Raw genomic sequence first — 17,908 nt, forward strand, 5'->3', positions numbered from 1 at the left:
TGGAAATTTCGAATTTTAGCGAAAACTTTTACCCTCGGAAATCCTGTGTCGTCCGCCCCCCTGTTACAGACAAATTCTGGAATGGACCAATCCATAAGTGTTTCAACCCGTATTCCAACGAAGCCGTATTTTGGTTTGAACAGAAATTCCGCTCAAATCAAAACAACAAAATGGTCAAACTCACTGAAGTAAAACATTGCCGCCACAGCATTTCCCTGGATAAAAATTCTGGTCATGTGACCATCCGTGATTTTAGACCAATGAAAACGCTTCATTTTCCCAGATTAAAGTTGTGTCTACAGTAACACGCGGGAACTAGCTAGAAAAAGAGAGAAAAAACCGGGGGTCAAATTAAACTTTTCTCCCTTCTTGCGGCAAACATAAAAGACTTTAAAGGGAACGACGCATGGTATATTTATGAAATGCTGATCTAGCATTGGCACAAACACCCATACGGAGGAGTATTTAGGAGTGCTGGGTCAAAACAAAAACCAAAAGTGACTTTATTCCAAAAAATATATTCAAAAAAGTGAATATAATTTACTATAATGTTCAACAACAACACAAAAAGACTTACATAAAACTGAAAGAAAAAAAGAATGTCTTTTTCTTTTGAATGAAATCGAGTGTTTCTATTTTTAAATGAAGACATTCTATTGTGAATTTATTCGAAAACTTCTTTGCAATCTTTTTGTTTACATTTTGTCTTCATTCACTTTCGTTTACTGTTGAAAACATGACAAAGTTTTAGCTATACTCTCAAACCACGTATAACTGTCGGTTAAGCCAATCAGCTTTCGGGCTGACATCAGCATGTATTTCAGAGTATACCATGGAATTACCAGCAACTCCGACCCCTACTATAAGTATAGCGCTATTCCCTTTAAGAGCCCATTTATTTAAGAAAGGGGTGTTATATCATAAATAAATTATGTAAGTAAGTGATATTTTAAGTAATAAGTTCATTTTAACAATTTTATTTTGAAGTTTGTTTTTAAAAATCATGGCTCACACCCCCCCTGCCTGAGCGGGGGGAGCTACACCTAAAATTTGCCATATATTATAAGAGGTGGGAGCTGCTTGTTTTTCCCGACAGGCGGGGGGAGCTCTATCTTGGGGGGGACCTGCATTAGTTTATGTAACTCTGGGGGCTAAATTACACTTCTAGAATATTTTCTTTACTGTTGGTTTTTAATTTCTCTAAACCTTTATGTTTTCATGCAAAGTGTGATCTGATCCTTAAAATACAAAAATGAAGACATTCTATTGCATTCTCTAAAAGTGGGGGGACCTTGTTCACAGGGGGGACATAAATTTGGCGGGGGGACCTAGAACCCCAGTCGGAGCCATGAAAACAAAACCCCGTTGATAATTTCATTTTCTTAACTTATGGACCCATTTGGAAGTATTTGTAATACAGATCATTTGGCAGTGTAGTTGCAGCCTATACAAGAATTGGAATCTAAAGTCTGAAGTCGTAACTCCTTGCCAGTGACCCCGCAGAGAAATTTTTAGTTGGCAAACACTGACTTTAGGTTGGTTTGGAAATCGTTTTATTTTGAAATGTTTATAATCTTCACTTTAGTTGAATACCTTTTATTTATTTGGATTCATGAAAGGTTCAAGGTTTGTTTAATTTTTATTTCAAATTATTTCCAGACGTAGTCAATTGAACGAATTGAATGCCGAATCAATTACTGTAAACGCAATTGAACACAATCGAATAATTGAAATTCGATTGTCGAACGCAATCGAATATTACCCAGGATTTGCCGTTGGATTGCTTTGATTATAAATGTTCGATTGTATTCGATTATGTTCAATTACGTTCGATTGATTTAGATTTTATTCACTTTTGTACGATACTTAAGCGCTCGGCCGTCCACGCTAAAAAGCTTTAATGGAGTGATCCAATTTAATTCAATCACAATCAAACTCATCGAACACAATCGTAATTGAACGAAATCGAAGATTAATTGAATGTAATTGACAATCAATACCAATGGAACATAGTTAACTAATAATCGAACCAATCTACTAACCTTACTCGAACGCAATCGAACACAATTGAATATTACCCAGGAATCGGCCGCATGTTGACGCATGCGCCTCTTTTCCCATCTTGCACCCTTATTGAAAAACTGAATGTTGGTACAAAAGAAATTTTGCTTGGCGTGAGGCTTGCTGTACGGAAAAATATCTTCGGCGCGAGATTTCGTGGAATCCATACTGGCTCAGGAGTCTAGCCTCTCTAGCCCTTCAAGGCTTGACACTCAATGGGACCCCCCCCCCTTTGAAAAAACTTCTTATTTGAAACACTGCTATGGCGGTCATTGAAAAATTGTTCTATTCGCGTCACCCGCCCGCATCAAATTTTCCGCTGATTTTCCGGTGCGGAGATGCGGAAAAAAATCTGGGAAAAGCAATTTGTTCTTTTATAAAAGTATAGCTTTTTTCTCAATTGCTCTGACGACCATCGAAAAATTGTTTTGCTCGCGTTACCACCCGCCCCTGAGTTACTGGCGTGATTAAAAAAAACCCGGGAATGTTTTTGACCGCCCGCATGCATTTTTAACACCCGTTGCGACGCGAACAGAGCATTTTTTCGATGACCGCCTATATGATCGGGTATCTTTCCAAACATTACCAAGTATAATTTGTCAATCCACAAACTTTGGACCCAAATATCATAGTGCCGTAGTATAGTGGTAGTCGACCTTGGCTCCTGTGCAGGTGGCCAGGGTTCGATTCCCACTCATGGCAGTTCACTTGGCAAGCAAGTGAGTGAACGTTCCTTCGCCCGGGTCAACCCATGCCATGTGAGGGGAATTGGGTAGTCAGTTCAAGGTGCTGACGGGACGCTCATTAGTAAGCGTCTATAGTTGCGAGAATAGGCCTCTAAAGCCTCCTGCAACTCAACCAAATAGAAATAGAAAAATATCAAAATACAAAAAGAATTTACTGTAGATTTAATTTGTAAGATTTCGGTAAACTTTGAGTGATCATAGCTAGTCTACCATTATGAATTCAAAGAAATAATACTTTGCAGACTCAAATGCTACAGCTAACTTGTATTTTTTGAAGAATCATTCTTAAATTATGATGCCAATATTATCACTTAATTTTTTCTTTTTAATTTAATAATATTCAAAAGAGTCATTTGAATTTATTATTTGGAAATTTTGATACTGCAAGAGTATATTTTTGGTCTGTAAATTTAGTAAAATTTAACATGATTTTGATTGGATCAGTAGTTCCACTTACAGCCAATCAGGAGCCTCTCCTCAGCTTTTTCTCGGAATTTTAGCTTCTCTCGCCGTAATGAGCGGATACTCGGGCTAGATTCTTGCTGAAACAACAACTTTCAAAAATTTTTGACAAGATTTTCAATTTTTTAACTCATGAATTTCTCTTTATAGCAGCTGATTCACAGAAAAACGTTTATGAATTAAGAGTTTTGTACAGCCACCATGTCTTGGCATAATCAGGTTTGTAATTTATATATCTGTGAAATTGTACTGTAAGAGGGGGGGGGGGTGAGGTTGACTGGAGGGGCATTGTGCTTTTTCGCCTTCATCAACTATAGCCAGACGGTGTCAATCAAACAACTATGAACAAAAATCGCAATCGAACGTAATCGAACACGATTGAATAATTGCCAAACGTAATCGAATCTCAATCGAACGGCCGATTCCTGGGTAATATCCGATTTGTGTTCGATTAAGTTCGAGTAAGGTTTAGATTGGTTTGATTGATAGTTGACTATGTTTGATTGGTTTGATTGATAATTGACATTGGATTAATCTTTGATTTCGTTCGATTACGATTATGTTCGATGAGTTTGATTGCGATTAGATTAAATTGGATCACTCTGTTAGAGCTTTTTAGCGTGGGCGGCCGAGCGCTTAATTACCATACCAAAGTGAATAAAATCTAATACCATAGACCTTTTCGCCTTTCCATCCGCCATATTGAATTGTATGCAAAAATTATGGTGGCCGAATTGCCGTGGTGAAATTCCCTTATAAAGTATGCAAAATATATGCAAAAAGAAAGTATCAATATAAAACTTACATGCATAATTAGCATTATATTAAAGTGTAATCTTGTAGAAGAAAGATTAAATTTGCTTCTTTTGAAAACTAGAAATAATCAAATTCGCCCACTTCTTAGAACAAGCACTTCAAAAAACCATAACATTAGACATAAACTCAAGCTGAAAAATCACCCACGAAGGTACAAAAATAATCCTTATTCGGCTGACCGTAAATTATTCTCCTGGGGGGAATAGAACCGCCAAACGATCAAATCAAAACATCGATCTGAACCCGCTGAATGCGTGATGTCATAATTACTGCTTTCAGTTTGCGTGTTTTGAAAGTTGATGTGTGTACTCCGCCTTCGTGGAATTTTTTAATGGCATGAAAACAGAATATGCAATGTCTTTAAGAACAAATTCCTAAAAGGCTTTTGTTGTTCGGTAAATATTTCTTTTCGGATTAAGAAATTCCATCTTTTATTGTTCTAATGATTATAAAATTTATTTATAAGATGCTTCAGTCAGGCACATCCTGGCAAATGAACAGGGTATTTTTCACTTGCGACCATTGGCAAATGAACGGGGTTGAAAACGAAAGTGACATAATAGCGCCGAATACCCAGTTTAATTGAACCGGGTTGGAAATATTTTGCTTCATTTCAAAGAACTGCATAGATGAAATTTTTTTTCCATGGGTCAATTTTGTCTTCGAAGATTGAAGAAACTTTTAACGAAAAAATAAAGTTCCCAGTTTTCTTCCTTTTTTCCCTTTTTCAGTTTGAAGTTCATTTTTATTCATTTTCACGCTTTTAGCCTGAGACATCCTATCTCATTTACACTGGGTGAGGAATACCCCATGCAAATGCTCACCCCGTTCATTTGTCAGGATGTGCCTGACTGTGCTTTGTTGTCTTTTTAATCTTTGTGTAAACTTGCATATGTTTTGCATATTTTCCAACTAAATCCAACCACGGCTTTTTCGTTCCTCTATTTTTGCATACAATTCAAGATGGCGGGTGGAAAGGCGAAAAGGTCTATTGAATCAAAGGTCACAATCCTTATTCGGCTGACAGTAAATTATTCTCCTCGGAATAGAGTCGCCAAATGATCAAATCAAAACATTGATAATGTGTGACGTCATAATTACTGCTTTTCAGTTTGCGTGTTTTGAAAGTTTGATGTGTGTACTCCGTCTTCGTGGAATTTCTTAATGGGATGAAAACAGAATATGCTATTCTCTTTAAGAACAAATTTCTAAAAGGCTTTTGTTGTTCTGTGAATATTTCTTTTTGGATTGAGAAATTCCATCTTTTATTGTTCTACTAATGATTATAATATTTATTTATAAGATGCTTTGTTTTTTTTTTAATCTTTGTGTAAACTTGCATATGTTATGCATACCGGGTGGGCTAAAAAAAACAAGTCCAAATTTCAAATTAGGATTTTTGACGCGCTATTTGTTTTTTTAGCTGGCATCTTTGGATAGAAAAAAATAAAGATATTATATTAATTCTGTGAAAGTTTGAGAAAGTTTCATGCATTCAAAAGAGAGTTAGAAGATATTTCAGGGACCTATCTATTTTTAAATTGTTTAGAAATTGACGTCAAGTGAAAATATTATCACAACAGGGGAGAAACTAAACAATACCATGAAATTTTTTTTGTTAGCTCGAGCGGTCTTGTTGAACGCGAGAGAATTGCAATGGAAAGTCTTCTTTTCAATAGATGTCGTTCCATTGCGCTCGAAAAAAATAAACCGGCGTTTTTCTTTCTGAAACTTTGACCTTCAGTCAAAAGCAGTTTTACTTGCGTAAAGATAACGAAGATAAAGCTGTCATAAAGAATGATTATATCGAAAAAGGCTGGTCAGCGTACAGGATTTGTAAAGAGCATCCCATGAAGAAGTGGTATAAAGGTTCTGTGCAAAATCTCATTAATCGATTAAAAAAAAGCGGGACCATGGACAGAAAACCCGGCTCCGGCCGCCCAATAACTGTAACAACCGCAGAAAACGAAGAAATTGTTGAGCAACTGATTTGCTCGCAGGAAGAATCACCTGGAACACACAAATCACCGCGAGAGATTGAAAAGATAACGGGAATAAAGAGATCGTCAGTGCGAAGAATGGTGAAACGAAATGGATTGAAGCAGTATAAAAGAATCAAGACCCCGAGAGTTACCGAAGGAACAAAAAAACGACGAACGGAAAGATCTGGCGCTTTGGCTGAACGGTTTTCCCACAAAAGAAGCGTAGAGAAGTGTGTGTTCCAAGACAAGAAAGACTTTACTCTTGATGTACCCATTAATTCACAAAATAGCAGAGTATATAGCCAAGGAAAAAAGGCTGATGTCCCTGATAAACGTTTGTATCATGAAAAAAAACGACAGTCAAAAAAAGTGATGGTGTCTGCCTGTGTCACGTGGCACAGGGCCACAAAACCTTTTTTTGTTACGAACAATAATGTTAAAGTAAATGCCAAGAGATATAAAACGCATCTTCAAAAGTATCTTCTTCCAGACATCAATCAGATGTTGAAACGTAAGGACAGGAGCTTCGTACAAGATTCAGCTCCATCTCATCGCTCAAACCTGGTACAAAAAGTCGATTCATCAAATACACCGATTGGCCACCTGCTTCACCGGATTGTAATCCTTTGGATTTCTATTTTTGGGATAGGATTGAAAGGAAAGTATATGAGAATCGATTTAATCGTGCTTTCAAAGATGAAGAGTCATTAAAGAGACAAATTCGAAAAGTTTGGCCGGAAGTTGCAGGAGAAGTTCAAGAGATCCGTAGAGCATTCAAACAATTTGTCCCCCGGTTGCAAGCTGTTCATGATAAAGAAGGACATTGTATAAAAATGTTGTTTGGTTGAACTGTTTATTGTAAAACAACCTGTATTGTGCTTCTTCTACGATATCTATTTAACTTTTGTAATATACGGTATATCTTGGTTAGATTAGATAAATAGGTTATGCTGTTACTTCTAAAATTTATTTTGACGTCAATTTTTAGGTATTTTGAACAAGTCGAATAATACCACTTAACGTAAAATCTTAATATCTCCCTTTCACTTTTAGACTCGATGCTAAAACTTGGCAAAAATCGGGAAAATACTGTTATAGAATAAAAGTGCAAAATCGTGATTGCACATCTTTTTTCGATCTATCGTCAATTAAGAATGAAATATGGACTTGTTTTTTTTTGCCCACCCGGTACTTTCCAACTAAATCCAACCACGGCTTTTTCATTCCTCTATTTTTGGGACAAGCTGGAGTTTTTACAAGCTCTTATTTGATTTGGTTGGTCGTTAAGATGTAATAAAAGAATCTTATTACTTTTTCTAAAGAACGCGTCATCTCTATCACTTTAAATGACCAATTAGTGAAGTATCTTGTAAAAACTCCAAGGCATCTCCTATTTTTGCATACAATTCAAGATGGCGGATGGAAAGGCGAAAAGGTCTATGATAATGATCGAAGTAATCGAACAACCACTTAACAATAAATAATCGAATGTTGAGTACCAAAATTTCAAAAAAAATGTCAGTATTCAACAATTCACTTTCTTAAGGCGGCAATCACAAATATTTTCATTTCGCGTCCTCGTTGGGTCTTAAAAGTGAGTCGGTCGGTTGGTCGTAAAAATTTTCGGGTTTCCATTTTTCCATCCCTTTTCCTTAATAAATATCATCACTTAATTCTCTAAAATCTCCTTTTCCAGAGTGGATACAACCAACAGAGACCTGCATACCAGCAGCAACAACAAGGCTATCAGCAACAGAATCCTTACGGTCAACAACATTATGGTCAACAGCAACATGGTCAACAGCAACAGCATCAACAATACAATCAACAACAACAACAGCAACATGGTGGATATCCTCCACAGAGAGCTCCAGGTGGATATCAAGCACAGCAGGGACCTCCTCCTGGCATTGACCCTACTCTATGGGGATGGTTTCAGGTGATTTATTGATCTTTTTGTCAGTTAAGTTAATTATTCAATGATAATGATCCACATATATTCATAATTCATGTAAGAAAGTTATATCAGGATTTCAATCCTTAAAGCCAATTTATCCATATAATGAAGTTGTTTGCTGATTGAAAATAGAAAGTATTAATTTATCTATCAAAAATGTAGAACATTCCTTTTAGTTCTTAGAAAGCAGACATTCTATTGTCTCTAAAATCAAATGATATAATACCCTCTTTTTAATAGGGGGATGTCATATTTTTGGAGGCTATCAAGATTTGCCTAAATAACTAAGGAGGTCAAATAAGAAAGAGGGTTCAGAAATTTTGGTCAACTTAATCATATAAAATTGTCACAATCTGCTTTAAAATGAAAATATAATACCATCAAAACACAAAATTGTATCATGTTAATAAAATTGCTAGTTATACTTTTATATTGTGAAATTGTTGGCTCAAGACCATATACTTTTTGTACTTCTTTGATCACTTTGGTAGCACATAGAACAAGTTTCCTTTGAAACAGATTTTCTGTAAAAAAAGTGTTTAGCATAAAACTCTCTAGAGGTTTGGTTTAACTTTTTTAATTTTTCTAGTCATAGAAAATGTCATTTAATTTTTAAAACATTCTTTTTCATGAAAAAATTTAGGCAGTTGACCAAGATGGATCAGGTTCCATAACAGCGGAAGAACTTCAAAAAGCGTTATTAAATAATAATTGGTCACACTTCAATGCAGAAACGTGTCGATTGATGATAGGAATGTTTGACAAGAATAGGTAGGTTTGATGTGCAAATGCTAAAAACTCTTTTCTTGGCTAAGAACTGGTGTGCTTGCCTCATTGTCACTATTATATTAATTTTGCTGAAGCCAAGAAAGTTTTATAGCTTAGTCACCTTCCATAGGAAAATAACTATAAAACTCTTTAATAACATTCACCTTTGCCCTGAAGCTTCATCTGTCCAGGTAAATTTTTGTCTCAGTCAGGCTTGAAAATGAAGACAGTGTGTCTATTCAAAAGGTAGCAAACTTCAAGAGCTTCCTCCAATTTTTTAAATGTTAGTAGATTATTTAAAAATACTCTTCTCTTTGCAAGAATGGAATGCTCATTCAGCAATCCCTTTAACATTGATTTCACGTAAGATTGGCATACATACCTAAAATGATGAATCTTCTTCCAAGCTGAAAGAAATTCAATGTAAGGCTATTTTTTGTTTGTGTCTTTCAGATCTGGAACTATTGATATTTACGAGTTTGCAGCATTATGGAAATATGTTCAAGACTGGAAACAATGCTTTGATGGGTTTGTCTTTCTTTCCACATACTGTTTTTTTTCCAAATAAAAGGCATATTTTTCTTAGTTTATTAATACTTAGTTCTGACTCAACATCAATCGTCTTTAGATTTTTGTATTTTTCTGACGTCACAAATTTTCTTGGCTTGTCTTTGCTGATTTCTCATCATTTGTTTGAAAGATGACTATTTGTGATGCCTTTCTAATTTTATCAAACGAATGTTAAAACTTTACGCATTGAAAATGGCTACCACTACCTGAATTTTGAGACCTTACTAAATTTATAAACACCAAAAAAAAAATATCCAACACAAAATTACAACCAAAATGAATCAAGAAAAATCACTGAGCTATAATAAATATTAAAAATGCACGGAACTCAAATAATAATTAGTTGTTGAAGAAAGTGAAATATTTTTATTGATAATTTATTGTTATAACTACTACATGATTTATATTGGAATTTATTTGCCCATAATGTAACCAATTGCCTGAATTCTTAACAGAAATAATAGATCATTCTAAAAAATTTTAAGATACACTTTCATTTCAATAGGTTTGACCGTGACAGATCAGGTTCAATTGATGAGCAAGAACTTGCACAAGCTTTCACGTCTTTTGGATATCGACTGTTAGTATAGAAATAGTTTACGTTCATAAACTACTCTGAATGGCTTTCTTTAATACTTTGCTTTAGATGTTTATTACCAAGTAAGATCTTAATCACTTTATCAAATCTGTTACAAAGTCAATAAAAATGGTATTTTCCTGCAGATGATGAAAATAATTCCAAAGAAATAACCTAAATGACCAAGGATAACCATAGATAACATTACAATTTCAATGTGGTGCATTACATTCATTGTTTTATTATTTTCATAGAACACCACAGTTTTGTCAGTTGTGCGTACGTGTATTTGATCGGCACAATGTCAGGACAATGAAATTTGATGATTTCATTCAGTGTTGTGTTATGCTGAAAACTTTAACAGATGCATTCCGTAAACATGATACAAATCAAAATGGTGTCATACAAATCAATTATGAACAGGTTTGTTTTTGGCTTGACAGATCTTGTATCTTGAACAACTGAATTATAATGTTTTTAACCTGCTTGTATTACATTACCTAACTAGGCAAAAAGATTTCAGTCTTATCATGGAGGTAATAAAAATATAGATGGGGATACCACTCCTACTATTCTATTGTATTGTATCGTTGATAGCAAACTGTTGCTTTGTTGCTTTGGGAAAAAGCCATTAATTTTGCTTTCGCTCTTGGGAATACTTGAAAATTTGAATAAAATCACGCTACTTTTTTAATTTGTTGTTCATTGTGTGATGACAGTTTTGTTGATAAAACATAAGAAAACTTTGCAAGAATAAGCACAGAACCTGACAGAACATCGAATTTGAAATGTTCGCTGCTCAGGGAATGAGCAATCTTTCAACGATATTCTATCAAAATTTTGAGGCAGCTGCTATTTTAGATCTAAAGATATTTATAGGAAAGAACCTTCCACTAATAACAAAGAATTCGCTAAATTTGAAGAAGTTTACCTCTCGAAAGTTTCCCGATAAAATAAAAACTTCTTTTAAAACTATAAAGAAATTATTACTCGAAAAAAATTCGCATTTTACCTTAAAATACAAGGTTTTGTTGGACAGAATAACTTTACTTTAGTTCTTATAATCTATATCTTGACTGATTTTTGCTATCAAGGATTGGTAATCAAAGGAGGCCAATTTGAAAGAAATTTCTGAAGAGTTTAATGACTTCTCTGGCTATTACAGAAAAGTTATTACTCCATCTAACTTTTATTACCTCTATGGTCTTATAATACTTCACAGCCAATTTTCTGGGAGTCAGGGACACATCTCTTTTACTATTGTCAAAACTAAGACCCCAGTTTCCATTTCTCCTATATGATATTGCTATTAAAAGTTTTCTTATGAATATTTTTTTAATCTTACATTATATACTTTTTTCTTTTGCAGTTCTTAGAGATGGTATTGGATAACACATTGAGTGGGATCTAAACAATTTTCAAAAAAGGAGGAATTTCTTTGAGAAGTAGTTGTGTGGTGCAAGGTTGTCAACTAAAACACTAGGATGACTGGTTGATTAAATTGGGGCTTTCAGCTTTAGATATGTCATATGCATATACATATTTTTAAAAGAATTTACCATGAAATTTGTATCAATGTGTCGTAGTATTTATAAGTTTAAACTTTTTGTATAATTTTTGTTATCATCTTTCCCTTGTTTGCATTCATTAATGCCTTGTTCAAATTTAAATCTTTATTTGATAAAGATTGTCGTAAAATATTTGAATTTTTTTTAAAGTGACTAACAACAAAAGCTTGACAAAATCTCTGTATGTCTGTTTTCTTTGTTTAATTTATGAATGATTTTTTACTACTTCTTCTTATTATTGATATGATAAATTATTATAACCATGCGGGTGATGAGGGGAAATATATCAGTTAATACAACGATTCCTATTCACCTTTTCTAATGAACAACCTTTTGTGCATGCTCAATTATGTGTTATAAATGACTCTTTTCATCAGAGCCATGAAAAAGATATGTACTTTGTCTAAGGTTTTCCAAAAAAAGTGTACAAGTTGTTTGGATGGAAATTTTAAATGGACTTCAATATCCCCACTTTTTGTATAAAAATAGCCAAAATAAGCTTTGTATTTTTTCACTATAGCTCAGGTTTAGAGTTACATCCTTTCTAGACCCTCTAGAATCTAAACTCAAACTTGTACAATTTTTCTGAAATACTTGGTATGCATTTTAGGTAGGCTTTTCTGTTTTATGATTACCTGTAAAGTCAATATTCCTTGTCTTGATTTCCTCCTTCAGAAAAACATGTACATTAAAGGTTTTGTTTTTAAATAAGAGTGATATATTTTGCGTACTACTTGTCAACTTTAATTCACAAGCTAAATTAACCATATTTTTGTATCTTTTAGACTAAAAAGGAGAAAATAATAATAAAGAATCATGAGAAAACATTTATAATCAAATTGCACTTGGGAAGATTGAAAAATAAAGTACATAGAAAATGCCAAGGTGGTTTCGCCCAAGAACTCATAATGGTGCATGTGTTGGAACATGGAAGGTTGGTCATTTTTTTGTCACAGTGAAAACTAAAGATGAAGAAAATGTTTCATGGAAATTCATTATAAATTTTTTTTTGAATGAGTAGGAATTTCGTTAAGCTTCTTATAAAAAGAAAACGTGTATATCATAATAAAAACCCACTTGCCTTCAAAAATACAGGAACTGAATTTTCTCTAGATACAAAAGAATATTTTCCTTTGAAAATACAGATGAATAGAAATATTTTGGGAAATTGCCTCTGTACAGGACAAATAGCAAATCACTAAGGGTCATTGACTCTTACCATACAGTATAGTCTTCTTTTTAAACTTGCCAAAGATTATTTTGAAATACTAGACTTAACACCTCTCCAATAAAACCTAGAAATCATTGCGCTATGATCAAATGACCTCAAATTTCTAGATAAGTGCACTCACAGATACATGCATTGACTTAATCTAGTGACAGAGATTTAATGAAGGTGTATTTTTATTTCGATTTTCTAGATATGGAAGGAAGCAGTAGTTGACTCGGGCAAGTCCAAAAGCAAATTCAAGATCTCACAACATAATCAGAGCAAAGATGAAACAAACTCCTCCACAAGCTCCAACGCAACAAACAATATGAATATAGATGACGAAGAAGAATCAACACAATTTCCTCTTGAAGGGTTCGGAACTTCTTCAATCTATAGTCCCTTATCGTCTTCTTTTACAAAAACAAAGAGCTATTTTAGAAAAATTGATCCATAGGCTCTTGGAGGTCGTGGACTTTTGCAGTTAAGTTGATGGTTACCCCCTGATCAGAAAATTGTTTTTTCAAGATTATTAATGTATATTTCTTTTAACACTGAACGCTATTGTCACTATGTTGACAAACATAGGGCTTTTCATGAAAGATTAATTGACCCCTAGGTTCAGGAGATCACCTTTGGATGTTCGCAGTTAATTTGATGGTTACTCCCTTAATGGTTATCAAATTTCCTCTCTAGATTATTACTGTATGACATTTTCTTTTTTTTTTAGCACGATCTTTACCCTTGATGAAAACCGTGATGTAACCTGGAGAAGGTTACCTGAACTTCAAGAAGCTTCTGAGAATCCATTGTTTGAAGCTACAGCATATAGTGAACATATGCGGGTAGGGTTAACTTTCTCTAATAGCATATACCGAAAAAATAAACATTGGTTTTTCTGTCTGACCGAAATTCAATCCCATCACCCTTTGCGTCTATTACGCTTGCATGCAAATTACACTTAATCACAAAGAAATAGTAATAATTTTCACGACTTGGATTGTGGGATTGAATTTCGGTCAAATGAGAGACGTCAAATCATGACGTTAGCATAACGAAGCTCTATTCGAACCTGCATTAAACATCAAACCTTGGTCTCGAAAATGGTTCAAATACTTTAATCTGTAATTCAAATCCCTTTTGAGATGGAATAAGTAAAAGAGAAAGTCAGCTACTGGATATTACCATTCCTTTTTAGTACTGTTTGAGGAAATATGGCCCTGGTCAAAATTTCAAAATCTTATCAAAAGTATTTTCAAAGATGTGAACTTTTTCATTTCTCTATATGATTGAAAGAGCGATCAAATTTCACCTATTACTATAGCAAATTGTTATCACTTTTATTGTCATTTTTTAATTGGTTTTTTCCTTTTTTATCTTTAGTACAAAGAAATCGAATTTTTCCTCCCATTCAAAGAATCAATCAAATTCGAGGTACACACAAACAATACAATAAGCCTGCCTTCGGCTAATTTCTTAAGACACCTATCAAGTCTCAAATATCAACCCTATTTGGTGCGGTCCGCTTTCTAGGAGACTGGTAATAAATTTATAAAGGAAGATTTGTTCCTGGCACACAGCATTTTTAAAACAAACAAAACTAATTCCTGCCAAAACTCCATGCCATCTAAGAGACTTTTCCTTGGCCTCTGCAGTGGAGTGAGACCTATTTTTCGAGTAGTTCTACTAATTCGACTTTACTTCATCACTTCAATGCAAAGATATTATACTTTTAAGAAAGAGCTCTCCTTCACTTGTGCTAATTTGTCAACGGATTCTCAAAATTCTCCAGGCAAACTTGTCAGTGCAATTACTTCCCCAATTTTCAGAGAAATCGGTGATCAGTTAACAGATTTCGACCTATTTTTTTGCTTGTGTTTTGTATTTTCAGCAAGGCTGTTTATAGGTTAACTGCATATTTTTCAGCTATGGTTGATTTTCGTTTCTGTTATAATTGGAATTTACAAAAGTTTTACATTACTTTATACTTTTACTTTTTAGCTGAAAATGGAGGATGACAAAAATATGGTTCTGAAATATTCAAAATATCATTTTCATTGTAAAAAGGTAAATATTATTAATCTTGCATACGTGGAAAGCAAAATTAAGTCCTTGTCATCTTGAATTGACTTCAGTCTACAATCTTAGTTAGAATAATAATATATAGCCAGTTTAGTTAGGTCAGAAAACATTTACCTTGATGTATTATGGCCCCCAGCAGTTTGCGTGAATGGGTGAATGGGCGTTTTCGGTTGCGTGAAAAATGAAAAATGAAAAAAACTTGCCTGAACGTGAAAATCCACTTTTTGATTGCGTGAATGCGTGAATCTGGGCTGATTGGATTTGCTGGAAATTCGGGGAATTGCGTAAAACTCAAGGAAAATTTGCGTGAATGTGTGAATTTTGAAAAAAAATTGCGTGATTGAGTGAATTGAGGGTCTGCTGGGGGGCTCTATTTTGTTGAGGTCGGCTGAAGACATTTATCCAACTATTGAGGTTTGGGAGAAGGGGAAAGTAGAAACTATGTAAATTTTATGATTCTTTCTAGGATTGAATTGGGTTCTTGGAAAAACCTGTTTTAGACCTCCGGTGTACCATTTAGACGTGTAAAATTTTTCTAAATTCGACATGGTTTTTTATTTTATAGCAAAAAGAGTTCACGCTCAACACGAATTAACTTAAATATTTTTTCATATCAGATTGACAATATGGATTTCAGCGAGGAAGAGCAAGTCAAATATTCACTGTACAGTTTCTATAAAGATGCTTTGTTTTGTGATTACGATGTCCTCTCCACTGATGGCAAAGAGGTATGTAACTTTTGAGGTTTTGAAAATGTCGATAATTTGACACCCTTCTGTATGTTAATGTTAATGTGTATATTCTTTAAAGTCGAAAAAAAGTGTACAAATATGTACTAGCTTTAAAGCTAATAGAGTTCGACTGCCTATTTACAAAATGAATTATTCATCATCATCTGTAGACGAATAGTCTACATCATCTGTTGATGCCCAATCGCTGACGATTTCTTCTGTAGTGTATTTTTGCGGTTCATTATAATTTGAAGATATATTTGTTTGATTTTGTAATTTTTTAACGATTCGTAGTTTTGTTCTTGGGCTTCCTCTAACGCGCCAGTTGAAGTCTTTATTGTTATTGTCTTTGTTAAGTTTCTTTGCTTGTTCGTGCATCTCCTTTATCTTTTTCCGTTCGTTTATTGTGAAATCTTCCGTAATATTTACCTGAAAGAAACAAGTTTCTTTCAGCATGTGTAAATTCTTCATGATAAGATCTTTGTCATGCTGACTTTGGAGGGTGACTTTAAGAGGACGGCCGTTTTTTGTTTTTCTGTTTCCTAATCTGTGGTGGGTAACATTTATTTCTGGAACATTGATGTCCTCCAGGAGTTCTCGGAACCGAAATATGTCATATTTTTTCCCATTTTCTTCTTTTTCCTTATCTGGGCCTGAATATTCGAGAAACCCGTGAACGATGATATTCAGTTTTCTAGAGTCTATGTCTTTCTTTTCACTTTCTTCCTTCCGTTTTTGTTGTTCGGCAGATCTTAAGTCTTCTTTGTGCTTCTTAGTAATTTCGGCGTATGTTTTATTTGATGTCTCCGTCATTATTTCTGTTGTGTGCTTGATTTCTTCCTTTATCATGGTTCTTGTCTTTTCTTCCATTTCTTGTAGTTTTCCTGCCAGAAAAATTTTGAGATCATTTTTGATGGAATCACGGGTTTTGGTGTTGGTGTTGACCTCGTTGTTCAGTTTTTGTATGACGTCGTCTTTCTTTTTAAGTTCATTTTGCATCATATGTTGAGTGTTTTTCCCCACTTTATTTCTTAGGTTCTTCGTTATTCGGACGCAGTTTGAACATAAGTAATGATCGTTATAGGATGTCACGAATATTTGTAGTTGATACAAAGGTAGCTGTGTGCACTCATAATGGACTGATCTTTTACATTTTTTGCATTCCAAGCGATCCAGGTCTTCATCATTGGTACATCTTGACGGCGTGCAAGCTTGAGGTGGTGAGGCTGCTTCGAAAGGCTGATCTTTATCCATTTTGATGTTATTTTCATGAATTTTGATGTTTTTCATATACCGGGAGCGCCAAAAAAAGTATACAGTTTTTTCAAGATAGTGTGAGTTAACGAAAAAGTTTCTATTGTGCAAAGGGCTCACCACTAGGTCAAAAAACATTGATTAGGTGCATATTCAATGTTTTTCATTTATTTTTTATTTTCCAGTTTAAATTCCATCGTTGTATACTTGCTGCATACTTTCCAACATTCAATCTCGAAGAACAACCCTCTCCTTTGAATACACTATCAAATAACGAGCTAGAGATTTTCGTTCACTTCATCTATAACGGACGCCTACCGAAGCACCCCGACATCGAATCTTTGGTCGCATTGAAGACGTTCTGTACTGAGCAAAATGGATTTCAAATGTTAAAAGATATAGTGACATCTTATTTGAACGCTACCGATAAGAATAGGCGTAAGTAACTTTTCTGTTGTTCTTTCATATAGGCCATTTCACAGCCGCAATTAATCATTGGTAATCGAGAATGATTGCGCTCCCATAACGGCATCTTGTTGTGGTTAGACGCAAAAACATCCAAATTTTAAACCAACAGAAAGTGTGTAATTGTCATCACCCATTATGCCTTTCGACCGCGAAATGGCTTATGACCAGACTATTCTTAGCCTGTATCATTCTCTTTTTACTTAAAAGATGGTCACGTCCCTGTCCAAGACAGTTTTTCGCAAATCCCTGCCTTAAAAGTCTGCCAGTTTTATTAAACTTCTAAAGCAAAGATTTTTCTTTAATGTCAAAATTGAGTGCCATACATTAAAGCATCGCGCCGTTCTCTATATTTTCATGATTTGATGCACTTTTGAAAGAGCTACACTAAAAAGAGAAAAGATAAGTATTTTCCAATAAAATTGATTTCCTTTTATATTTTTGTAGAGGTTCTTCACTATTTTGAAGAATGTCAGGCATGTTTAACCAATATTGCAACGTTGATACATGGAAACCCTGACCTTGATGCAAATTCAAGTGAATCACATCTTGCCGATCCTACCAATGTGTTGGAAACGATGACTGAAGTTCTTCGGGAGCTAGTTTTGGGTAAGGCTCTGCAGTTTTCTTTGCATGAACTTCACATGACGAAGAATTTT

The 17,908-nt window shown here is 34.4% G+C and overlaps 2 protein-coding genes across 2 annotated transcripts in view; both read left to right on the top strand.

Moving 5' to 3' along the window:
- The first annotated feature begins 3,384 nt into the window (after positions 1 to 3,384).
- On the top strand, positions 3,385 to 11,511 carry LOC136822303 (programmed cell death protein 6-like). The gene is made up of 7 exons (XM_067078540.1): positions 3,385 to 3,488; positions 7,764 to 8,006; positions 8,668 to 8,795; positions 9,246 to 9,320; positions 9,868 to 9,942; positions 10,194 to 10,362; positions 11,309 to 11,511. The coding sequence occupies exons 1-7, from the start codon at positions 3,471 to 3,473 to the stop codon at positions 11,348 to 11,350; spliced, it is 750 nt and encodes a 249-aa protein (XP_066934641.1). The 5' UTR covers positions 3,385 to 3,470; the 3' UTR covers positions 11,351 to 11,511.
- Positions 11,512 to 12,290: 779 nt separating this feature from the next.
- Positions 12,291 to 17,908, top strand: part of LOC136822388 (uncharacterized) — a 35,989-nt gene continuing 30,371 nt past the window's right edge. The window contains exons 1-8 of the mRNA XM_067078638.1: positions 12,291 to 12,441; positions 12,929 to 13,092; positions 13,448 to 13,562; positions 14,101 to 14,151; positions 14,719 to 14,784; positions 15,417 to 15,527; positions 16,970 to 17,222; positions 17,697 to 17,858. Coding sequence (XP_066934739.1) covers positions 12,385 to 12,441; positions 12,929 to 13,092; positions 13,448 to 13,562; positions 14,101 to 14,151; positions 14,719 to 14,784; positions 15,417 to 15,527; positions 16,970 to 17,222; positions 17,697 to 17,858 — 979 coding nt within the window. The 5' untranslated portion in view covers positions 12,291 to 12,384. The remainder of the gene's footprint in view (positions 12,442 to 12,928; positions 13,093 to 13,447; positions 13,563 to 14,100; positions 14,152 to 14,718; positions 14,785 to 15,416; positions 15,528 to 16,969; positions 17,223 to 17,696; positions 17,859 to 17,908) is intronic.

The sequence above is a fragment of the Clytia hemisphaerica genome, unplaced genomic scaffold (genome assembly GCF_902728285.1).
Source record: "Clytia hemisphaerica strain Z4C2 unplaced genomic scaffold, Clytia hemisphaerica genome assembly, whole genome shotgun sequence".
Lineage (NCBI taxonomy): Eukaryota > Metazoa > Cnidaria > Hydrozoa > Leptothecata > Clytiidae > Clytia > Clytia hemisphaerica.